At 42.5% G+C, this 25,928-nt stretch overlaps 1 protein-coding gene across 1 annotated transcript; it reads left to right on the top strand.

Annotated features, from left to right (window-relative positions):
* Positions 1-7,318: 7,318 nt before the first annotated feature.
* Positions 7,319-24,601, top strand: SMIM10L3 (small integral membrane protein 10 like 3). The gene is made up of 2 exons (XM_025986238.2): positions 7,319-7,714; positions 22,826-24,601. The coding sequence occupies exons 1-2, from the start codon at positions 7,529-7,531 to the stop codon at positions 22,844-22,846; spliced, it is 207 nt and encodes a 68-aa protein (XP_025842023.2). The 5' UTR covers positions 7,319-7,528; the 3' UTR covers positions 22,847-24,601.
* Positions 24,602-25,928: the final 1,327 nt, after the last annotated feature.

Here is a 25,928-nt window from a genome sequence, read left to right as displayed (position 1 = left end):
AATTTCTGTTGTTTTAAGCTGTTTTGTGTTAATTTATGAGGGTAGCTTGAGGAAACTAATACAAGTACTGTAACGAACTCAGAGATTGCCCATACATAGTTTGCTTCATACTACTGAAGTTACTACCCTTGTTGCTGTTCAGATTGTCGCATTTTTGGCCACAGGAATCTCTTTAAGTTGGCTTCTGACTCTTTCTAACAGTACCCTAGGGGTCTATGAAAACTTCCTTGCTGCCTGGTGTGACAGGAAGTTCTTGGCTCATCTTGTACGTACACTGTCTGCCCCAAATGAGGTATCTAGCTTTTTAAAAAATTTTTATTTATTTATGATAGTCACACAGAAAGAGAGAGAGAGAGGGGCAGAGACACAGGCAGAGGGAGAAGCAGGCTCCATGCACCGGGAGCCCGACATGAGATTCGATCCCCGGTCTCCAGGATCGCGCCCTGGGCCAAAGGCAGGCGCCAAACCGCTGCGCCACCCAGGGATCCCAAGTATCTGCCTTTTAACAGAAAAATATATTTGGAGACTTCAATTTGGGGACTAGAGATGCATTGCTACTAGGCTGGTCACTCACTATTCCTTGGCTTTTTCAAGAAGTAGAGCTAGGAAACACACACATACACACACACACATACACACACTCATCTTTTTAAAGATTTAGCTCTTCATTTTAGAGAGAGTGAGAGGTGAAGGAGGGGCAGAGGGAGAGAGAGAGCGAGCCCGTCGTGGGGCTCCATCTTATGACCCTGAGATCATGACCTGAGCCAAAAATCGAGTCGGACACTTAACAGACTGCACCACCCAGACCCCCACGCTCATATTATTAAGATAAAGACATTTGAGTTCATGCCATACCTCCAATTCAAATTCAGGACTATAGTGCTTTTACTTACACTCCTCAAACGTATAGGGGCAACTCCTTTCTCCCATGCAAAAACCCCTTGTTCTCAACACCAACATAATTACACATTACAATACATTTTTTAAAAATTTATTTATTCAGAGAGAGACAGAGAGAGAGAGGCAGAGACACAGGCAGAGGGAGAAGCAGGCTCCATGAAGGGAGCCCGACACGGGACTCGATCGATCCCGGGTCCCCAGGATCACACCCCTGGCTGCAGGCGGCGCTAAACCGCCGCACCACTGGGGCTGCCCACACATTACAATACAAACACACAACAATTTCATATTGATTTTTTAGTTTCAGAGGTAGCAGTGATTCATCAGTTGCATATAACACGCAGTGCTCATTACATCTTCTTAATGCCCATCACCCAATTATCTCTTCTGCACACCCACCTCCCCTCCAGCAACACTGTTTCCTAGAGTCAGTGTCTCTTATGGTTTGCCTCCCTCTCAATTTTCATCTTATTTTATTTTTCCTTACCTTCCCCTATGTTCATCTCTTTTCTTTCTTAAATCCCACATGTGAGTGAAATCATATGGGATTTGTCTTTCTTTGACTTTTTTTGCTCTAGTTCCATCTACATCATTGCAAATGGCAAGATTTCATTCTTTTTGGTGGCTGAGTAATATTCGTGTGTATGTGTGTGGGTGTGTGCGCATGCGCGCGCCACATCTTTATCCATTCATCTGCCGATGGACATTTGAGTGCTTTCCATATTTTGGCTATTGTGGACATTGCTACTATAAAGATTGGGTTGGAAGTGCCCCTTTGAATCACTATGTTTGTATCCTTTAGATAAACACTTAGCAGTGCAATTGCTGGGTCATAGGATAGCTCTATTTTTAACTTTCTAAGGAACCTCCATACTGCTTTCCAGAATGACTGCACCAGTTTGCATTCCCACCAACAGTGTAAGATGGTTCCCCTTTCTCTGCATCCTCGCCAACATCTGTTGTTTCCTGAGTTGTTAATTTTAGCCACTCTGACCAGAAACACAGAGCAGTTTCAGAATAACAATATCAATAGTACCATCAACAATATCATTACTGAAAATAATTTAGGAGTTTATAGCAGTTTTAAATTTTTTATAATTTTTTTTGGTACAGATTATAGCTGTAATGTTTCTTGGAATGGTTCCTCTCTGTTATGCCACCAACTGGGTATACAGGTTCATCTGTTTCATTTTGCTTTCGAGTTTTAGGGATTACAAGAAAACTTTTTTAAGATTTTATTTATTGAGAGAGAGAGCATGAGCTGGGGGAAGGGTGAAAGGAGAGAGAGAGAGAGAGAGAGAGAGAGATTCTCAAGCAGAGTCCATGCTGAGCCCAATGTGGGGCTTGATCCAATGACCTGGAGAGCGTGACTTGAGACAAAATCAAGAGTCAGATAGTTTAGCCCACTGAGCCACCCAGGTGCCTGATTTTTAAATCTTTTTTTTGTAAAGATATTATTTATTTATTCATGAGACACACACAGAGAGAGGCAGAGAGATAGGCAGAGGGAGAAGCAGGCTCCCAGCCTGATGTGGGACTTGATCCCAGGACTCCAGGATCACAACCTGAGCCAAAGGCAGATGCTTAACCACTGAGCCACCCAGGTGCCCGGTGCCCTGATTTTTAAAAGCAATTTAAAACAAATGTATGGTTTATCCTTTTATTCAAATAATAAACAAAAGGCCCCTCCAGCCCCCCACATACATGTATATATGTATAAATATGTATACAGCCACATATATATGCAAATACGTATATGCATGTAAATATGCAGATATATATGTATTTTTATATATTTTAAAGATTTTATTTATTTATTCATGAGAGACACAGAGAGAGGCAGAGACATAGGCAGAGGGAGAAGCAGGCTCCCTGCAGGGAGCCTGATGTGGGACTCGATCCCAGGACCCTGGGATCACAACCTGAGCCAAAGGCAGATGCTCAACTGCTGAGCTACCCAGGCGTCCCTATGTGTATATTTTTATACATACATATGTATGTATGCACGCACACACACATCTGTGCATACTTTTGTCCTTATTTTTTTTCACTTAAGAATAACTCCATACTAGCACTGTGTCACTGATTCACATTGACCTTAATCTGTTGAAATAATAGGAGTGCCTGGAAAGGGCCCTTCAGTGAGAGACTGGAAACTTGAATTTTCTTATAATGGCAACTGAGCTCTCATGTTTAAATCCACCCCACCCTTCCAAGTTTCCATGGGAATGAGCAAAGGAATATAAATTATTTCTGACCAACATTTTGGATCATTTGGGTTCATCCTTTCTTCCAGCCACATCATTGAGGTGTCTCATTCTTGGGGTTGCTTGTGATCCATAGTTAAGTATTGTTAATTACAATGATTTTTTGAGAACTATATATATTTTTTGTAACCTTATATTTTTCTATTTCTTTATTTTTTATTACACTGAGAGCCTCAAAATTGGAATTTCTTTCTTTTCTTTTTAAGGAAGCCCTACCCCCAACATGGGCTTGAACTCATGACACCCAGGTCAAGAGTCGCATGTGCTGCCAACTGAACAAGCCAGGTGCCCCTATTTATGATTATTAATGGAGCCACTAAACTTGTATTCTAAGGACTCAAGGGCCCTAAGCATGAAAATAACTACCACTTTCTGGGTGCCCTCCATCTGCCTAGGACAGTGCCAGTGCGTACTTGCTCTCATTTATTTCTCACAAATACCCTGTAGGATGGGTGTCCTTATCCTCATTTTACAGAACCAGGTCATGGGGCTAAAAGAAGTTGCTGAACGTGGAACTCTGCTTCTCTGTGCTTTTCTCATCATTTGAAGCTGGAAAAAAAAAGAAGGAAAGAAGATTGTAGATAACTCACCTGGTACCTCTAGATCGAGGCTTAATAAAATTATTTTCTTATATGCCTTGGCATCTTTTCTCCTATCTTCTCTTATAAACTTTACATGCTTCTATGAAAATACATTTCTTGGGAACCCTGGGTGGCGCAGCGGTTTAGCGCCTGCCCTTGGCCCAGGGCGTGATTCTGGCGACCCAGGATCAAATCCCAAAATCCCATGCCGAGCTCCCTGTGCATGGAGCCTGCTTCTCCCTCTGCCTGTGTCTCTGCCTCTCTTTCTCTCTCTCTCTCTCTCTGTGTGACTATCATAAATAAATTAAAAAAAAAAGAAAATACGTTTCTTTTTTTTCCTTTTAAGATCTTATTTATTCAGGAGAGACACAGAGAGAGGCAGAGACAGAAGCAGGCGCCATTCAGGGAGCCCGACATGGGACTCGATCCCAGGACTCCAGGATCATGCCCTGGGCCGAAGGCAGGCACTAAACAGCTGAGCCACCCAGGTGTCCTGAAAATACATTTCACATTGACTTATAATTAATTCTGCCTGGTTCTCAAATTATAATTAGCAGAATGTCTTCCCAGAGATGCCAGAAAATTGGGGCTGAGTTAAATGTTAAGTCAGGAAGCTAGACTAATTTACCAGCCTACTCTATAGCTTGGAACTAGTTAACCTGGATATATATTAAACTTCAAATCTTGTTAACATTCCTTCGTGTTCTCTTTAACCTCCCATTGTGTCTAATTACATAAGGCTTTTTACCTTGCTCAGTGTGATGATGTTGTTTACCATTGTTTATAGTAACTGAATGGCTTGTTAAATATGCCTCATTGCTTCAATGGCATTTAGAGAAAAGAAATGAGTAACCAGGGAGGAGATATATATATATATATATATATATATATATATATATATATATATATATATATATATATATATATCTCCATATCTCACATCCCTGCAGCCCATCTGGTCTTTCAACATACTTCTAATAAACAGGACTGCCAAATCTCCACCAGTGAAAATTTTTACAGGTCTAAGAATAAATTCAGCTGATCTCCAAACCTGTTCACACATTGTGAGATTGATTTTGTGTCTTTGGCAAATTTTCCACTGAAGACTCTAGCCTCCAAAATCTTTATTTTTCTAAATACTGTATAAAGAAGTGTTCATTTTGCTTTTTTGGGAAGGATAGCTTGAATGCAGATGATAATTCAGCAGCATGTATTCTGCATCCTCAAAGATAGCATCCACTGAGTGCTGAGAGAAAAAATAGCTTACAAAAAAAGGGGAAGTGAGCTTTTAATGGCAGTAATAAATGTGGCAAAATATGCTGCAAAAATAAGAGGAACTAAAGATTTGTGCAAATGCTTTGAAAAATATCATTTTAATAACAACAAAACTATCCAGAACCTAAAACCCCTGAAATATCTATTTAAAATGGTCTTGGCCTTGGGATCCCTGGGTGGTTCAGCGGTTCAGCACCTGCCTTTGGCGCAGGGCGTCATCCTGGAGTCCCGGGATGGAGTCCCACATCAGGCTCCCTGCATGGAGCCTGCTTCTCCCTCTGCCTGTGTCTCTGCCTCTCTCTCTCTCTCTCTCTCTCTCTCTCTCTCTTTGTCTATCATGAATAAATAAATAAAATCTAAAAAAATAAAAATAAAATGGTCTTGGCCTGAAACACAATGTATTGTAAATATAATATTGTGAGCATCAAAATAAATGCAATTTTCCCCTTTTTTTCAAGATTTTTTATTTTTAAATAATCTCCCCATCCAAGGTGGGGCTTGAACTCAACCCGGAAATCAAGAGTTGCATGCTCCACCAACTGAGCCAGCCAAGCACTCCCCTGAATAAAGTGCAATTCTTCTTAACCAGTAGGTTTTTTTAAAAAAAATATTTATTTATAAAAATGAATCCAGCAGGGAGCCGGATGTGGGACTGGAACCCGGGGCCTCCAGGATCAGGCCCTAGGCTGAAGGCAGCGCTAAACCACTGAGCCACCTGGGCTGCCCCTGCCCCCCCAAAAAAATTCTTTTAATGATTTTGAATGTGAATTTATTTTAGGGTAGAGAATTTTTAAATGACTTTTATTTTTTTAAATATTTTATTTATTTATTCATGAGAGACAGAGACAGACTCCATAAAAGGATCCGGGACTCCAGGATCACGCCCTGAGCCAAAGGCAGATGCTCAACCACTGAGCCACCCAGGCGTCCCTTAAATTGCTTTTAAAAGAAAGATCTATTTATTTTAGAGAGAGAGGGGCAGTGGGAGAGGGAGAAAAAAAACCCAGCAGACTCGGCGCTCAGTGCAGAGCACAGGGAACTGGGTTTCACAAGCTGGAGATCACCACCCGAGACCAGGACTGAAAGGAAAACCAAGAGTCAGATACCCAATTGACTTCCTCACGGACGTGCCCCTTAAATAACTTCTAAAAATGCAAACCCATTTTAGGGCACAGAATTTTTACATTTAAATCTATTTCACTAAATAAATAAATAAATAAATCTATTTCACAATGTTGCTTTTTTTTTTTAAATTTATTTATTCATAAGAGACACGCTCCATGAGGGGAGTCTGACGCAAGACTCAATCCAGGGCCCCCAGGAGCACGCCCTGGGCCGAAAGCAGGCACCAAACCGCTGAGCCATCCAGGCATCCCACACTGTTGCTTTCTTTTTCTTCTTTTTTTTTTTTTCTGTTGCTTTCTTAAAGCATTTAAGATTTGCTTTTAATTTTGTTATTGAAACTCTTTTTCCCTCACCAGTACCAAATTCCCATATTTTCACTAGTGGGCAGAAGTGAAGACATGAAATACGGGTCTGAGAATAAAAATAAGGTGTCTACCTTCTTACCATGCAAATATTTGATAGAAACCTATATGCTGAAGTAGGAATGTAAAAACTCATTGTAAAAAAAAAAACAACACACACACACAGAATACTAGAAGTTTTGAAAGTTTCACTATTTTGACTTTTCACTCTACGGGCTTAATTAATATCATAATTTTTAAAGATTCGATTTTATATAAGTGGGCCCTGAACAGCAATGGCTGGGGTCGTGAAACCATCTACTTGGCGAGCATGATCTGTCCCTTTGCCCCAGGAAGCCTCCCTTTGTTTGCTTTTTATAATTATGATTAGCTATACATAAAACTTGCTCTAACAATTGTTTTATTTATCTTGGTGCGAAAAGGTGGTTTTATTAAAGCACAGGAACAGGACCCATGGGCAGGAAGAGCTGCCTATTTTCACAATTTTTAAATGTACAGTTTTCCGTTATTAAGGACATTGACATTGCACAATCTAATTCACGGTTCACCTTCTCCTTTAATTTTCCGGCTTACCATAAGGGGGCAGACGGAGACAACGTATCCGCCCCTCTGCGGGAGCATCCCGCCACGCCTCACCCACGCATGCGCGCCTCACCTGCGGAAGGTGACAGGGGGCGGGGCAGAAGGCGGGGCTGGGGGGCGGAGCAGAGGTGCGCAGGCGCGGCGCGGGCATTGTGACGTCAGGCCGCGCGGCCGGGCTGGGACCAGGCGGCGGCTCGCGGAGGCGCATCCTCTAGTGTGACGCGACGACTCTCCTCCCCACAGCCGGCCCGCCCGCCCCCGGCCTCGCAGCCACCGCCTCCCTAGTTCCCTCAGCTCGCGGAGCGCGGCCCAGCGGCCGGGGCGGAGGCCCGGGGGCGACGCGGCTCCGAGGGGCGGGGGCGGGCTTCTGAGCGCCGGGCGGCCCGGGTCCGCGGCCGGTCGGTGCGCGCCGGGCGGGCGGCGGGCGCCGGTCTATATGGCGGCGGCTCTGTCCGGCCTGGCTGTCCGCCTTTCGCGCTCGGCCGCCGCCCGCTCCTATGGGGTCTTCTGCAAGGGGCTGACTCGCACGCTGCTCATCTTCTTCGACCTGGCCTGGCGGCTGCGCATCAACTTCCCGTACCTTTACATCGTGGCTTCGATGATGCTCAACGTCCGCCTGCAGGTGAGTGACCTTCCCGGAGCGCCTGTCAGCCCAGCGCGGCCCGGCCCACCCCGCCCCGGGACGGCAAGGATGCTGACAGGAGCTGCCCAGCTGGACGCTCAGTGTATGCCGGGCGACGAGCATGTTTCCTGCAGCCCCACGGGAGGAAAACCCGCTGAGGTTATTGTTGTCTCCGTTCTGCAAACGAGACTGGGGGCGGGGTGGAGCGGCTTGACCCGGGGCCGAGGGCCTACAGCTGGGGCGTGGGGGTGAGGGGGCGTCCGCGGGTATGGTGGATGCTGGCACCGCTGGAAAGGCCGTGAAGAGGAAATTTTGCGCGCCCCCCGCCCCCCGTTATAAATGGTTGGGTTTTGGTTGACTTTGCTAGTTCCCGAACTTTACAAATGTTCAAAAAATTATTTTGGAAACTTAAGACGGGTCAGTGTTTTGATAGAGGTGTCTTATTTATTTTGGTCGGAGTGAAAGTGGGGTGAGGGTGAAGAGGGGAAAATGAAGTGGAAGAGGTAGAGACGCAAGAGGTTTCAGAGCGTCAGCACTGTTCAGGCGTGGAATAGTAGGCGCTCACACACCCAGCACCCTGGAGATCACTGTAAATAACATTTCTGCATCCCTTGAATTACAGATGCCCCTTTCTAGTGGGATGAAAAGTCGTCAGATTGAGAATTTTCCTTTACAAGTGTGTCATAGATGGCCAGATGCTGAGCTCCTCTTGGATTACGTTTACACATTTTGGAGTGCCTGGCATAGGCTTTGATGGAGGAGGGACAGGTTCCTGACCTTCTGGAGCTTGCAGTCTGACAGTACTTGTGTTGCTCCCTGGTGTGCAAAATGAGAAAGTCTGACTGTAGGATCAGGCATGTTCAGACCATGCAGGTGTTGTCGGTTTTTTTTGGTCCTCTCTGGTTTGGTTGTATCAGAATGGAATTGTCGCTGCCTGGACCTTAACATTTTGGTGCCTATCACTGGTGATGGCAGGCTACTTAAAACCAATTAGTGATCAATATTGTGTGTTAATGCAAGATGAGATGAATCTGCCTATGTCAAGATCCGAATTAGGATGTTTTTACATGAACAAGGGCCTGTGGCACACCTAAGTTACGGTACCAGACTGGAAGAGTGGAAAACGGAAATCTTTCCAGCAGGTGATATGAATGAGTAAAGGGTACAGGATGTGGCGGTTGGGGTAAACCAGAAAGCCTGTGCTCTAGCCAGTTGCCACTAGCCAATGGTCGGTTGCCAGATACAGTGATTTTGAAGAGAAATTGGAAATACTGATTTTTAGATACCAAATTAACTCAAATTCTAAAAAAGTAAACTTGGCCAAAACAACATGTTAGCAGGCTATATTTGATACACACCCTTCCCGTGCCTCCCTCCTCCCCCCAACTCCTACTTTGGAACGATTTGTTTAGAATTGCGTTAATGAAAAAAAAAAGAAAAAAAAAAAAAGAATTGCGTTAATGTTTGGCAGTCACATGTTGAATTACAAGAACTATAAGAGATAACCTAGTACGTAATGTTGTAAAGAATTATCATGTTTTGAAAAAAAAAATACCACATTTTGTACCATTAAAGAAATCACTTCTGTCACGTGTCCGCTTAACTGCGTATGACTACCCTCTACTCCAAACTACCATGACCACTCATCTGGATCATCTATTTTGCACTGGGCAGTAGGTTTTTTTTTTTTTTTTTTTTTTTACATAGGTGTCAATTCCCATAAAACAAGAGAGTAAAACTGCTCCTCATTGCACATAGAATGCAATTCACATATTTTTATTCGGCAGATCTGGCTTTTGCCTACCTCTAACTTACTTGAGTTGCGTCTTGTTTACTGTTTTTTCAGTTTCTTTACTACTGTCTCCACACACCAAGCCCCTTTTTGCCCCTGGGCATTTGCACAGGCTGTTCTTTCTTTGAATCTTTGAATGCTGGTACAGTCTCACTTCAGTTCTGATTTCGGAGAGGCCTTGCATGATCAAAATATCTATATGATCTTGCGCTTCCTGTCGTTTCGAGAGTACTGAAGGCTTCCTTGTACTAAGTAATAAGGAATAAAGGACTCCGTTTCTAATATGCTTAGGGTTTCCAATTCTCACAATTGTTTGTAGTTGAGAATCTCAGGAACTGTTGTTTAAGTACAAATTTTATTACAAGGAATCTGTACTGTAATGATTGAGAGTAGATGTATTTAGGAGGAGACAGATTAGCTCTATTTGGAGTGGTTTGGGCAGTCAGAAGGGCTCAGTACATACCAAGCCCAAAACACCGTGGTGGATGACATGGCATGAATAGTCCAGGTGTAGCTGTAGAGAAGCCCAAGAGCTGAGCTGTAGGAGTGGAGTGTGGGCTTGTCATTCAGTTCAGGGGTGAGATGGGGGCAAGGGAGTCACAAAGTGGCCACCCAGTACGTTGGGGGCGAGCTAAGACCTGTGTGAGTATTTTAGGTTCGATCTCAGGCTTAATCAGGTGTGGTGGCAGTCATCTCACGTGCTGATGGGGAGCGTATGGGAGCAGGGTCTCTCTCTTCTTTAAAGTTAATCTTTACTCTCTCTTCTTTAACTTTAAAGTTAATCTACTTTAAATGCCCCTGCAGGTTTAGAGTTTCTGTTCATTTGTGGAAAATCACTAATTAAATTAACCTGACTTAAGGGTTTAATTACTCTGGCCTCTTGTAAAGGGAAGTGCTGTGGGAAATAGAATCTGAGAGAGAGGACAGCTATGGGTCGCCGCCTTTTTACTCAGCACGCTGTCTCTACCCTCTTCATGACGGGTGCCATAGTAAAGGATGCTTTGGCCCACGTATTTGCTTAGGGCCCCGCATCATTTGTAGGGCAGTGAGACCTTTCCAGGAGGTTGATACCTCTTTAATATGCAAGATGATTACATGAGAAAATAGATGCAAAAGGGCTTTGTAAACTGAGGAGCTTTATGATTTTATGTTATTTTTTTTTTAAGATTTTATTTATTCATGAGAGACATACACAGAGAGAGGCAGAGACACAGGCAAAGGGAGAAGCAGGCTCCACCCAGGGAACCCAACGCGGGACTCGATCCTGGGCCACCTGGGCTGCCCTATGATTTTAAAATATAGTTTGCAAGCTTAAGAAAAAAGTTGTTTTGGGGATCCCTGGGTGGCTCAGTGGTTTAGTGCCTGCCTTCGGCCCAGGGCGTGATCCTGGAGTCTCGGGATCAAGTCCCACGTCAGTCTTCCTGCATGGAGCCTACTTCTCCCTCTGCCTGTGTCTCTGCCTCTCTCTCTGTGTGCCTCTCATGAATAAATAAATAAAATCTTAAAAAAAATGTATTGTTCACAAGCAAGCCTTAATCTACTGGAGTCCTTAGCATCCTACTTATACAGAATCTGAAACACAGGAGTAGAAAAATGAGAATCTGTAAGAAATACTAAATTAATTAGTAAAGGCAAGATGATAGAATATACTGAGAACCTATATAACCATTTATGCTTCCAATTTTTCCGTTATGCCGCCCATGAGAAGAATCAAGTATCTTAGGCCCAGTTCACCTTGATTCTTAAAATTAAAAGAGAAGACCTCAGGGAGCCTGGGTGGCTCAGTCGGTTAAGCATCTGGACTCTTGATTTCAGCTGATGTCATGATCTCAGGATGGTGAGATTGAGCCCTGCACTGGGCATGGAGCCTCTCTCCCTCTGCCCACCCCCACCCCCACCCCCAAGGGGAAAAAAAAAAAGAGAAGGCCTCAAAAAAGAGAAAAGACATGGTGAAGGTAGATGTTGTCACACTGAGCAGTGTCTTCCTTGGCATGGATGGTCTGTGCTGACTAGGCCCAGGAAGCTTCCTTTGGTTCCTCCCTCCCTGTGACCCCTCTTTTCCTCGCTTCTGACTGCTCTATCATAGTGTCATTTCTGATAGACTTTTTAAATTCACAGCTCCCTGTTTTATCGTGTTTGCCTATCACTTGAAAATCTATATTCATTCATTCTAATTGGGTAAAGAGTTCAGTAGTGTAGGTAGGGAGAGCTGGTTGCCATTCTAAATAGAGCCGAAGGGCTTCATTAATTAGGTGGCATTTGAACAAAACCTTAGTGGTGAGGGCTTTAGCCTTGGAGATGGGGTGATGTTTGGGTAAGAAGAGTATCTTGTTCTGTGCAGAGAAGGCCCTATATAGCCGGTGCAAGCCTGGTATTTTCCAGAACAGCAGGAGGCTGGTCCATGAAGAAGGTGGCTGGAGATTTGAACTGGGGGGGTAAGGAGCATTGGAAGAACTTTGGCTTTGACTCTGATTACATGATCTTATATCCAAACAATTTCAAAAAGTAGTAAAGATCCCAAGATCCTAGTTGCAGGGTCACATGAAGCTTGAGATGTGTGTTATTCTGTTGCTTGATTGGGGGAAATTATAGATCATTAAGATAATGTAAAAGCTTATAAGTTTTGTGAAATCTTAGTCAAGCCAAAAGCATCAGCTCAGGAATTTGTTCTATAGGAACAATTGTATAGGGAACAAATATACTTTGAGATGGTAAATACCAAACATTCAGGAAATATAACAATACTATAGAATCTTTACATTCAAGTGAATGCTTTCATCATGGTTTTTTTTTTTTAATAAACTTTGAAAATTTTTCAACCTGTATAAAATTTTATTGTACAGTGAACACCTGTATCCATGAATCAGGTTGTTTTAAGCCTTTTTTAAAAAAAAGATTTTATTTATTCATGAGAGACACAGAGGCAGAGACATAGGCAGAGGGAGAAGCAGGCTCCATGCAGGGAGCCTGATGCAAGACTTGATCCCAGGACTCCAGGATCACACCCTGAGCCGACGAAGGCAAGATGCTTAACCGCTGAGCCACCTAGGCATCCCAGGTTGTTTCAAGTCTTACAAAAGGTCCTATAGTGGGCCAAGCAGATATTAAAGTGTGCGTGTTAGGTCTCTATGTACTAATGTTAAAAGATACCAACCATATATAAAGTGAAGAAAAGGTTAAAAACTATTTTTTCATAAATGTGTTTGTTGGTACCCGGGGAGAGTGCTGCTGAGTCAGGAGAGAGCGTAGGCCTTGCTTCTCAAATGATCTGTAGAGAAGGGCCAGTGGTTCTTTACCTCCACAGACAGGGCAGCTTATAAACAACGCACATTTATTTCTTACAGTTCTGGAGGCCAGGAAGTCCAAGATCAAGACACTAGCAGAGCCAAGCCCTTGTGAGAGTTCTGATTCCTAGCTGGTGCCTTCTTGCTTGTCCTCTCATAGTTGAAGAGGCTTGGGATTTCTGTGGGGCCACTTTTTAAGAACACTAATCCCATTTATGAAGGCTCTACTCTCAAGACCTACACACTTCCCAGAGGCTTCAACCTCCTAAGACCACCATATTTAGGTTAGGGTTTCAGCATGTGAATTTTGGGGGGACACACATTCAGACCATAGCACCTTCTGATGATTTTGTAAGGGCCAATAAAAATGAATTGCTTTCACGTGGAAAAGTGCAACATCTGTTTGAGATTCTCTCTCTCCCTCTCCCCCTCCCTCCATTCGTAGGCTTGTGAGTGCTCCTCCTCTCTCAAAAATAAATCTTTGGAGGGGGATGCCTAGGTGCCTCAGCGATTTAGTGTCTACCTTCAGCCCAAGGCGTGGGCTTGGCTGGGATCCCTGGGATCGAGTCCCGTGTCTCCCTGCACGGAGCCTGCTTCTGTCTCTGCCTCTCTGTGTGTGTGTGTCTCAAATAAATAAATAAATAAAATATTTAAAAAAATAAATCTTTAGGGGGAAAAGTCAGAAGCTCTCCTAACTGAGCCAGCCAGTCGCCCCCCACTGAGTGTCTGTTCTTACATGATCACAGTAACCAACTGGGGGACAGGGGAAACACGGGATGGTGGCTCCTACCTTCATAAGGACTTTGGCTTGTACTCTTGAGTAAAGTGGGAAATATTTCACTAAGATGGGACTTAGGGGCAGCCCAGGTGGCTCAATGGTTTAGCACCACCTTCGGCCCAGGGCCTGATCCTGGAGACCCGGGATCGAGTCCCACGTCGGGCTACATGCATGGAGCCTGCTTCTCCCTCTGCCTGTGTCTCTGCCCCTCTCTCTGTGTCTCATTAATAAATAAATAAAATCTTTTTTAAAAAAATAAGATGGAACTTAATGTGATTTACTTTTTTAAAGGATTATTTTTTTAAAAAGCTTTGTTGGAATACTCAAATGTACCCCAAAATAGAGTAGTATAATAAACTCATACACACACATATATACACACACGTCTATGTCTCCATCACCCCTTTTCAGTAAGGATCAACTCTTTGTTAATCTTGTTTTGTCTATTTCCTCAAGCCTACACCATCTTCATCTCCTCACCCCACACTGGATTTCTTTTTTTTTTTTAAATCTCAGCCAGAATGGATTACTTTTTTTGTTGTTACTTTTTTGTTGTTACTTTTACTTTGAAATGATTCAACTTAGAGAAAAGTTGCAAAAATTGTACAGAGAGTTCCCATAGACCCTTCACCCGCTTTTCTGTTGGAGGCTAACTGTACCATAGCACAGCTGAAAACTAAGAGATGAGCACCAGTCCCATACATTTGGATTTCACCGGTTTTTCCCAATGTGATTTTTCTCTTTCAGGACCTGGCACTACTAGATGACACATCTCCAATCTGTGACACTTCCTTAGCCTCTTCTTTTATATCTGTCAGTTGGACATTCAGGCTGTTCTCACTTTTTGGCTACTATGAGTAATGCTGCCAGGAACATTCACATATAGGGTTTGTGTTTGGGCATGTTTTCATTTCTCTTAGATATTACCTAGGAGTGGAATTGCTGGCTCCTAGGGTAATCCTGTGTTTAACCATTTCAATAGGATCACTCTTTCTTCACTTCAGTATTGAGGGGAGAAGCAGAGAGATACTCAGGAATTCAGGAGGGAGGGAAATCGTGGTGGCTCCTGATCAAGGTGGCAGCAGGGGTGATACCGGGAGTGGTTGGGATGTGGCTGTATTCTGGTGTTTGAGCCAACACGCCTTCCTTAAAGGACATAGTGTCACAGAAAGACTTGTCACATTTCTTTTTTTGTGAACTACCCTTGTTTTTTGCCCTTTTTTCTGTTGTCTTAATTTCTTAGAGCCTTGTATCTGTTAGAGTTTAAAAAGTTTGGTTTTTTTGTTTAGTTATTATGTTTTGACTTTGATTATGGGTATAGTTAGTTGACATACTGAAGTTTACTTTTTTTTTTTTTTTTATCTTTCTTTCTCTCTCTACACCCCATATGGGACTTGAACTCTCAACCTTGAGATCAAGAGTGGCATATTCTACTGACTGAGCCAGCCAGGCACCCCCAAAGTTTATTTTTATGTGGTCAAATGTAACAATCTTTTCTGATTTTTGAGTTTGTCCTAGTTAGAAGGCCTTCCCAACTCATAGGCTATGAGGAATTAAACCTTATTTTATCTTGGTAAAAACAACATATACACACACACACACACAGACACACATATATATGTAGATAATATATTAATATAAATTTTCTATAATATAATATAAAACAACATATACACACATAGACACACATATGTAGATAATATATAAATATAAATTTTCTATAAATTTTCATTTATTCATTTATTTATGATAGAGAGAGAGAGAGAGGCAGAGACATAGGCAGAGAGAGAAGCAGGCTCCATGCACCGGGATTCGATCCCGGGTCTCCAGGATCGCGCCCTGGGCCAAAGGCAGGCGCCAAACCGCTGCACCACCCGGGATCCCTAAATTTTCTATAATAAGTTGCGCTGCCATGAAAACTGTGTGAATAGCTAGTCCTTGAGTGTATGTTAACTAGAAAGTAAGCTTCAAGAAGAAGAGCCCTGTTTGTCCTAACACCAGTGCCTAGAATATAGTGCCTGGCCCAGGGCAGGAGCTCAATGAACACTTGCTGATTGAATCTGTAGCAGAAAATCATAGGCGTAAAATCCCGAAGGAAAGGTTATTTGCATTTGTAAATTTTTAATTTAAAAGCCCAATTTGCCCTCCACTGGGGTTCTTGTACCATGTGTTTTCTCCAGTGATGCAGGAGATACCTACCTCTGGGTGCTCCCCCATTCACTGGTAGGCCACTGCCCCCTGGGCCTTGGCTTCTACCCCTCCATGGAAACACATGGTCTCCATTGAAGTCACGTCCATGTTACCACCCAGTAGTCACTCCCATGTCTTCTGCTTTATAGAACCCCTCAGCCTGCATTTTGTTGTTCATTCCCTAAAACACTCTTGACAATGATAGTTGCTGTTTATGGCCTATCAGAGAAGATGCTAGGCGCTTTCACACCCTCACAGCATGCAGAGGACAGAGAATTGCCTGAGGCCCCCAATGTCTGAGCTCACCTTTGGCTGTCAGGTTAAAAGGAGGAGGAAACCGGGTGGTGCCTAGCCAGAGCTGCATGACTGGCTTTTTAAGGGCAGATACCATTTGGATGTACTGAAAGATTAGTAACAGGAACTCTGTACTATTAGTGTTTCCTGTGGTTATGATTCAGCTTAATCTGGAGATGATGAGTTGTTCCTCTTTCTCATCCTCTGAGCTGGGGAGCACCATATCTTTTTTTTACAGGTTTTGTTTTGTTTTGTTTTTTTCTTTGTTTTTTTTTAGATTTTATTTATTCATGAGAGACACACAGAGAGAGGCAGAGACATAGGCAGAGGGAGAAGCAGGCTCCTCACAGGGAGCCTGATATGGGACTCAATTCCAGGACCCCAGGATCACGACTTGAGCCAAAAGCAGATACTTAGCCACTGAGCCATCCAGGCACCCCTTTTACAGTTTTTTTTTTTTTTTTAAATTTTCTATTTCCTTAAGTGATGTGTACACTCAACATGGAGCTTGAACTCACGACCCTGAGATCAAGAGTTGTGCTCTACAGACTGTGCCAACCAGGCATCCCTATGCTGGTAGTAATTTGAGGAATGTGGGCCATCTCCTCAGTCCCATTGCTTTAGTCATGAGCACAGAGATGTTAAATACTGATGTTCATGCCTGGAAGCTCTGGAAGCCAAGAGAGGCTGGGATGGGCCTGGAGCATGTTTGTGAGCCATTGTAAGGTGAGACTCCACAGCAAGCCCATTGTTCTGACCCTGCTCTTTGAGCTGTGTTGTCTTCCCAGCCCCCTTTGGGAATAGCCTTGCCAGCTGGCTTTCAGAAGCATAGAGGCCAGGATATTTTTAGTTTAGAGAGCAGTGGTATCCAGACTGTCAGGTCCCTGAGGCCATTAATAGCTCAGGTTAGAGAAGGTAGGATGACAGCAGTCCAAGAGGGCAGCAGCTGCCTAATTGGGTCAGGCCTATTGTTATGCAGCAGGTCAGCTGCCTCCAGCAGGCAGGGATTTTTGTGGAGGATGATTTTTCATATCTGCACTAGAGATCATGGGCACACCTAGATAATCTTGTTTCCCTCTGCACATCACCCCTCTGGTCTTGTGGTTCCATTTTCAACCTTTGTCATCTTTTTTGGGGGGTGGGGGATGTGGGGTGAGGGAGTATATTCAGGAATTTACTCCCAGTACTACACTTTTTTTTTTCCTGGATGATACTCTTGAACTTCAGAACAGACTCCTTCCTTCACTCTGTTGGTTCAGTGTCGGTGGATAAGTTTATTTGCCAGAGTTTATGCTGCTTATTTTGTAGACTTAACATGGGGCGAGGAGGGGGGTGCGCAGAAGATGAGATTTCTAGGGCCAAGGACAGTTAATGATATAATTATGCGTATTGGGTACAATGTAATGTACCTATATATGTATTAGAGTGGGAAGAGTTATAAAAATATTTCACAAAGACAAATACCATATGATTTCACTTAAGTGTGGAATCTAAAAACCAAAACAGATGAACAAACCAAAAAAAAAAAAAACCCCAAAATACGGAGAACAGACTGATGGGTGCCAGAGGTGGTTGGTGGGAGGATGGAAAAAATGGGTGTGGGAGAGTGGAAGGGTATATAGGCTTTCAGTTACGGAATGATAAGTCAAAGGCACGGAAGGGACAGCATAAAGAATACAGTCAATGGTATCATAATAGTGTCGTATGGCGACACCCAGGGATCCCGACCTAAAGTATTTTTGTCAAGAGATTAAATACACAGTTTATTATTGAATTTACTAAAGAACTAGATCTTCAGGACAATGTATTCTAACATTACTAAATACATGATTATATTAGTGGTAGCTTAGCTTAAATTTTAACACAATTCTGGAAATTCTTCATCTTTCTGAACTGCTCTAAGTTTTTATACAAGGATGTACTAAAAGTGATTAGAAACTAATTTTCTTGAGAGTCGGCCCCTATTAAATGACATGTTTCTCATAATAATTATAAAAAAAAAAACAACTGGGCAGCCCGGGTGGCTCAGTGGTTTAGCGCTGCCTTCAGCCCAGGGCCTGATCCTGGAGTCCCGGGATTGAGTCCCACATCGGGTTCCCTGCATTGACCCTGCTTCGCCCTCTGCCTATGTCTCTGCCTCTCTGTGTGTGTTTCTCATGAATAAATAAATAAAATCTTAAAAAAAAGTTTTTTTATAAAAACTATGTTAATATGTATTAAAAACATATTTGAGAGGCTCCTGGGTGGCTCAGTTGCTTAAGCATTTGCCTTAAGTCTCAGGGACCTGGGATTGATATACATATATATGTATATGTATGTATATATACACATATATATCACACATATATATACATACATATATAGATATACACACACACACATATATATATGAAAATGCTCCCATTTCAGGGAAATGTTCATTCTTACTGCATTTCAAATTGGTAAAATAAATAGAAGGTTTGAAAGAATGTGCTTTGGAAAGTTAACTTGAAAGAACTATCTAGGGGATCCCTGGATGGCTCAGCCGTTTAGGGCATGATCCTGGAATCCCAGGATCGAGTTCTGCATCAGGCTTCCTGCATGGAAGGAAATGCCTGTGTCTTTCCCTCTGCCTGTATGTCTCTGCCTCCCTCCCACCCCCGTCTCTCATGAATAAATAAATAAAATCTTTAAAAAAAAAAAACTGTCTAAAAAACTGTCTAGAGAATTTGGTTAGATTTTTGACTCAGTGAGCTTTGAAGATTTTACTTATTTGAAAGAGAGGAGGAGAGAGAAAGTGCATGCACATGAAAGAGCAAGAGTGGGGTGAGGGACAGAAGGAGAAACAGACTCCCTGTTGAGCAGGGAGCCTCATGTGGTGGGCTCTATCCCGGGGCACTGGGGTCATGACTTGAGCCAAAGGCAGCTGCTTAACTGAGCCACCCAGGCACCCCAACTTGGTAAGCTTTGAAAGTACATTTGATCCTTGAACAATGGTGGGTGTTAGGAGTGCAGACCCCTGTGCAGTTGAAAATCCATGTATAAATTTTGACTCCTGGGCAGCCCCGGTGGCGCAGCAGTTTTAGCGCTGCCTGCAGCCCAGGATGTGATCCTGGAGACCCTGGATCGGGTCCCATGTCGGGCTCTCTGCATGGAGCCTGCTTCTCTCTCTGCCTGTGTCTCTGCCTCTCATTCTCTCTATGTGTCTCTATGAATAAATAAATAAAATCTTTAAAATAAATAAATAAATAAATAAATTTTGACTCCTCAAAAATCTAATTTATCAATAACAGTCAACATATATTTTGTGTCATATGCTGTATTCTTAGAAAAAAATAATATAGAAAAAAAAGTGTTATTATCAAAAGGAAAAGAAAATACATTTTACAGGATGTACTGTATTTGTTGAAAAAGACATGCATATAAGTGGACCCATGCAGTTCACAACCATGTGTTCAAGGGTCAGCTGTATTGAATTGTAGCCAGAATCCACACTTAATAAAATAAGATTGCACCTCATAAAAGTTCTCATCACAAGAAAAAATTGTAATTATGTGTGGTGATGGATGTCAACTTATGGTGAGTAATCATTTTGTAATATATACAAATATTGAACCTTTATATTGTACACCTGAAACTAATATAATGTTATGTCAGTTAGATCTCATATTTGTGAGATATAAAATTGCATCTAACATCTGTGTATTGCTTTATACTGTTCAGATACATTTTTATCAGTTCTGTAGAGTAATGGTCACATTTCTATTGGTAAAAAGTTTTGAGCATGCCCTACAGATATACGGAGATGTATGTTTTTATAAATTGTATCTTTTGCTCCACCAAAATACGGTATATATTGTAAAACAGAAAAAGTTAAAAGAGGAATGAAATAAAATGAACTAGACAAAGATGATTTGGTATTCTCTCCCTCACTCCTTGAGGTAGTGTCACCCCATCTAACAACTGCTGGACTAGAAGATCATTTAGAGTTTATCTGGAGCTAAGTTGTTTGTGCCAGAAGCACATCTAACCACCCTCTTTCTGAAGCACTCAATGCTGTTGACGTCTGTGACATGGAGTTTCCTGAGGTGCTCTGAGTCTTCTCCTTGGTGACTGGGGAGCCCTCGCTAGATCTTGGAGATCCTGGCCTTCTGTACCCCACTGTCTTCTTTTTATCCACCTTTCCAAAGCTGGTGACTTCAGAATCTAGGTCCCCAACTCTGACATCACTCTTTGAGCTAACAACTTTACTCATAATCAAAATGGATGCCCAGTTCCCGCAGCCAAACTCTCTGTGTCCCTATCTGAGCCGTTTGACATCCCTCCAGACCTGCTGCTCCTCTCCATTCTCTGTTAATGATGCCTTTGCTACCCAGAAATGACAGCCTCCTTTCTAACCTGTTGGCCACCAACTGGAAAAATACTTTGTCTCTCCTCTTCTTTCCTGTACCATTGGAATAGCCTCCTCATTGGAAATGTGCTTCCTTTGCCATCTAGCCACCACACTACAGCCAGATAATTAATCCAAAGGGCAGACCTGGCCAAACACCCCTTGGTGGCTCTGCATCGCCGCGGATGTCATCACACTCCTCAAGCTGCAGCCACTGCCTCTCATTAGCCCTGGTTGGCTTCCTGGCCCCCCATCCCTTCACTCACTTTGCTTCTGTGTCAGCCTCCAGTAATTCTTGTTTTTCTCTTTCAGTGTAGTCTCAATTTTTAAAAAAATGTAACATGTATACACTCACCTAGCTTGGAGTCTCTGAGCTCCCCTAGTTAGAGAAACTGCAGCTTCCTGACCCCCATCTCTCTGTCCCCGCAGCCAGGCCTCAGCTACAGCTGGTTCTCCTTGTGCATATTCCTCCGTCTCTGAACTGCATGCTTGTTGCTCCCTGACTCTTCACGCAGGCTTTGTCTTTTTATTACTCTGGGAAATGAGCTCCCAGGCTCCTGTCTCACATCCCACTTTTCCAGCCTCCCTTTCTCCCAGCAGAGTTGTGTTTTTTCGTTAGATGGCTCTTCCTTCAGGTGGCCTCTTAGAAAAATTATTAAATAGAGTTTATGCATTTCTTTATTTTTTATGTTTAATGCTCTGGGATTATTTTTTTTAATTTAAGATTTTATTTATTTATTTATTTATTTATTTATTTATTTATTTATTTATTTATTTATGAGAGAGACAGAGAGGGGGAGAGACACAGGCAGAGAGAGAAGCAGGCTTCATGCAGGGAGCCCAATGTGGGACTCGATCTCAGGACTCCAGGTTCATGCCCCGGGCTGAAGGCAGGCACCCAACTGCTGAGCCACCCAGACATCCCTGGTTGGTTTTTGAAAGAACACGAGTCAACTTTTTTTTTTTTTTAAAGATTTTATTTATTTATTTATTCATAGAGACACAGAAAGAGAAAGAGAGAGGCAGAGACACAGGCAGAGGGAGAAGCAGGCTCCATGGAGCGAGCCTGATGTGGGACTCGATCCCTGGTCTCCAGGATCACACCCCGGGCTGCAGGCGGCGCTAAACTGCTGCGCCACTGGGGCTCCCCCCCCCCCTTTTTTTTTTAACTCAGTTAATGAAGTAATGAGATGTTAGAATCAGTTTAAGGAAGAATTTAGACAAATCAAGCACACACGTAATGCGGAATGCCAAATGGGTATAAAACTGGTAAAAAAAAAAAAAATAAAACTGATCAGTATCACAGGCAATAATCAGTTGCCTAGACAAAAGTTATTTCTTTGGATGAGAAATCTTTTGCCTTTCTCTCACATTTCCTACAACTCAGAGGGTTGTAAAGCAGCTTGGAGATAGGGTCAAGGCTCCATAAATTTAGGTAACTCAAGGACTCACTGGACAGCATGCCCAATCAACTTGTGGTTTGTCAACCTCAGGGCCCTTTCATAGCCTTTCCTGACACATCTTCTCCACTGGAGACATAATGCTATCAAAGAAAGATTATTCTTGGTCACAGAAAAAGGCTGGTCCCATTAGGGTTCCAAGTACAGTGAGATTGTTAACCATCTGGTCACCTCACCTTGAATTTGCTCTTAAATGACCACTGAAGTCACAAATCAACTTCTGTCCTGAAGTTTTCAACCTAGAATCTCAGACTGGGCTTTCAAAAGCCTCTATTATTTGCTAGTCTGAGAGTGGGGAGCTAAGCTAAGAACCTTTCTCTAGCATATTTACTTGTACCTATAAATTCGGGTGAATTCTTCCCTTATCAAGGCTCCAGAATTTGCTGAGGTTCCTGATATGGCAGCCAGTGATCTTCCTTACCACCCTGAGGCTGCAGTGTTACATGCCAGGACCCTCCATGCTGGTTTTTCCTGGAAGGGCTTTGTGGGCATTAGATCCATAAATAAAGTTGACCTTGATTCCTTAAAAGTAGCTTGTCATGCTTGAGTCACTGAGAAGCATTCTCAAATAGGACACATCAGGTAGGGCCTTGGTCTGCATGATCAAGTCATCCAGTTACATCGTGATTAAAGAAAGGACAATCAATCCTGATTATTGAACCTACAGAAATAACTAAATAGCTGTGAAACGTACAAACCCTAAGAATGTTCATTTTTCATATTTTTAGGAAACGCTGAATTAATGTACTTTTTTTTTAAGTATGTTCTTTTTGTTGTGATCTCTGATTGGTAGGTTATCATCTGTTTTCTGTCAAAATGTAGGAATCCTTGGTACCAGAAACTGTTAAAGAGATCTTCATATTTGTTCAGAAATACCTGGTGTGTGTATGCTCTTTTAAGACTCTGTCTTCGTAATAATACCTTAATTTGATTATCTCTTCCAGGTTCATATTGAGATCCATTGAAGGCCTTCTGCTGACCCTCGTGTGGTCAAGTTTCCACATCAAAGAACACACAGCATGAGGGACAGAGTCGGGGCTCTGGACACTTGCCTCGGGAAGGTGAAGGGAGTGGGAGAGGACTCAAACAGGCTGCTGTATGGACTTGGAAGAGCGCAGGGGGAGAGCCCTTGCCCATCAGGTATACCTTCCTCTTCCTGGATGCATACATCTGTGGTTGATGTGGATGGAAATTCACAAAATGAGGAGTTATCAATGGAAATGAAAAATGCTCTCAGTGAGACCAGCCTCTTGCTCCTCAATGGCAATAAAGTGCTTCCATGTTTGAAAGAATCATTAAGAAGAAATTCAGCTTCCGTTGCGGCTCAGAGCAAGACTCTGGATCTGTTCTGTGCTCTTGCAAAAGAGTGTTTGGCTGGGGTGTCCTGTGGTATGAGGGACTGGCTGGGAGGGGGGCCAAGGGCAATCAACAGCCACAGAGGATGGTGCCACAAAGGAGAGCCTTGGGGGTCAGGACTACTGTGCTGTCAGAAAAGATTAGAAATGGGGATTTCTGAGGAGAAACCGCCAAGTGCTCTGCCAGAAGGGCCAGGCCTCGAGTTGGAACTGTCTTGCTTGCATTTCGTCCTGTCTACACTGTTGTACGCATGCCTTGAAGTTTTCCTGAATGATGAGACAAAATGTGTTTTCCTTGGCCATTTAGAGCCTGTGTTTTCAGAGCAAACAGTAGAAAACAAGAAAATGCTTTCAAGTATAAAAAGTACTTCAAACCATCTGCAGATAACACTGGGGTTACTGGCTCTACCAGCTTTTGAAGTAGCAAATCCATTATGCCATAGTTAAGGTACAAGCAGAACAATAAAAATAGTGAGATTAATTTTAAAAGTTGTCTTACAATGATTGCTTTCACACTGAGTCTGGATGCCAACAGGGCAGCCATGAAGTTCCTGCTTCAGTTTGTATGATCAGATGAACTCATGGGAAGTTGGTTGATATAAGAGGAGATTTTTGAACATGTTTTATCTTGTGCTTGAAAGACATTCAATATTGGGATACCTTTTCAATAACATTAATACATCCTATATAAATGTCAGGTTACAATGTAAAGATTTAACAAAATTCTTTATGTATCTTCAGCATTCTAAAGGGCTACTGTCCCAGATACTGTCTCCTTAGACTGTCTGATCATCAGGTGGAAGTGCCTGTTTATGTACAAGTCAGCTCCTCCCTACTTGCTCTCAGCCCTGCTGATGTGATTGTGAGCTGCCACCATTTCTGCATTCTGTAGAATTTCGGTCAGCAGCAAAATTTGATTTTTGTCATATCCCTTTCCTTCCCCTTGAAACGCAGTTTAAATGGAGTCCTTATGGTGAAAGTTGAAATATTCAATGTCCTTTTAGTATAATCCTTTCTCAAACACGGAGCTCTAGCCCTGTCACCTGAAATAAAACAAGCTTGAGACCATCTGCTGTAGCTCAGGTAGGGGGAGATAGACCTCATATTTCCCCTGTAGAATGTTTCCAGTTTCCAGGAGCGGAGGTATCTCTTACACTAGCCTTTTTTCTGAGGTAACCCCTCTGGTTGTTGAGAATTCCAATCAAGGTCACCTCAGAGCATGAGTTTTTAAGGAGTCCTAAAGTAAGACAACCATTTTCGGGGTTACTCATTGCCTCTCTCCATTTGTGTCCTAAATTACTCTGCCGTGTGCTATTTTAGTGTTTTGGGAAAATGAAAAATAAAACGTGTTATTTAGCATAATAAGTGTCTTATTTTCTGTGTGTAGTCTTGATTCACCTTGTCATTTATCAATGCTATCTTCCTCTTACTGAAAATCTTTTAGCACCAGTCCAAGTAGGCTGCTCACTTAGAAGACCAGAAGCAGAGCTTGAAAGACAATCTGCGAAGCCAGGTCAGAACTCTACTCTCACTTTCCTCCCAGGACATAGTGAGAATGTGTTGTGATCCTCTGGGGTGGTGCTCACTGTGATAGCGGCCAGTGTAAAGGACACTGTCCGGGTTGGGGGTGGGTGGGGGTGAAAGCCCTGCTTAGTGGACCCTGTGTTTGGGGTCATGATGGATGATGTGAGGACACAGAGAAGTGTTTTCTTGTCAAGCCATCCCCTCTTTTTTTTTTCTTTTTTAAACTAAGTCTGTTCCTTTGGGATAGAACTTTCTGGGATCCATTGACTGTTTTATTTATTTTGTAAACTGCAAGTACATAAATTTCAACCAGTTGCAAAGAACAAATACGGAATTCTCTATTTAGTATCAGATGCTAAATAATTTTTTTTTTAAATAAATTTAGAATGTCTTCACATGGTCATATTAAAATAAGCTTTTTTTTTCTGAATGTCACTTTGGGGGAATGCTCGCGTTAGCAACTTTTTTTCTTTGATTTTTTAATACACGTATACTTGACCAAAATTTTTCCTTTTGGCCCTGTGTCCAGTTCCTGTTTGAAGACAATCTCCTATGGAAAGTTCTAGAGTGGAGAGGTGATATAAATTCACTATATAAAGTTTCTTAAAAAAAAAAAAAAAAAAAAGTTTCCTTTTTTTTTTTTTTTTTTTTTAAGATTTTATTCATGAGAGACAGAGAGAGAGAGAGGCTGAGAAGCAGGCTCCGTGCAGGGAGCCCAACGTGGGACTCAATCCCAGGTCTCCAGGATCACACCCTGGGCTGATGGTGGCACTAAACTGCTGAGCCACTTGGGCTGGCCTAAGGTTTCATGACTTTATAAAATAAGGCCTTCTATAAACATTTTTATTCTTGAGGCAATTAGTATAGAAATAGGATATTCTTTCAGATAAATTATTTCTGTGATTGAATTATAAAAAGGATAAATCTTTAAAGTTTTAATTTTCCAGTTTACAGTTAATTTCAGGTTCAATCAGTCTAGTGATTCAGTACTTCCATATGTCACCTGGTCACGATAGGTGCACTCCTTAATCCCCATTACCTATTTAACCACCCCCCACCCCCTCATCTCTGGTAACCATCAGTTCTTCATAATTTTTTTTAAATTTTTTTTTTAATTTTTATTTATTTATGATAGTCACAGAGAGACAGAGAGGCAGAGACATAGGCA

This window comes from Vulpes vulpes, chromosome 3 (genome assembly GCF_048418805.1).
Source record: "Vulpes vulpes isolate BD-2025 chromosome 3, VulVul3, whole genome shotgun sequence".
Classification (NCBI taxonomy): Eukaryota; Metazoa; Chordata; class Mammalia; order Carnivora; family Canidae; genus Vulpes; species Vulpes vulpes.
This window is presented reverse-complemented; position numbering and strand designations above follow the sequence as displayed.

What these genes read in the sequence shown, in the direction of transcription:
- SMIM10L3 (XM_025986238.2), top strand. Translation starts at nt 7,529, where the DNA reads ATGGCGGCGGCTCTGTCCGGCCTGGCTGTCCGCCTTTCGCGCTCGGCC. An exon ending in TGCTCAACGTCCGCCTGCAG is followed by an intron (nt 7,715 to 22,825) that starts GTGAGTGACCTT and finishes TATCTCTTCCAG; the next exon opens with GTTCATATTGAGATCCATTG.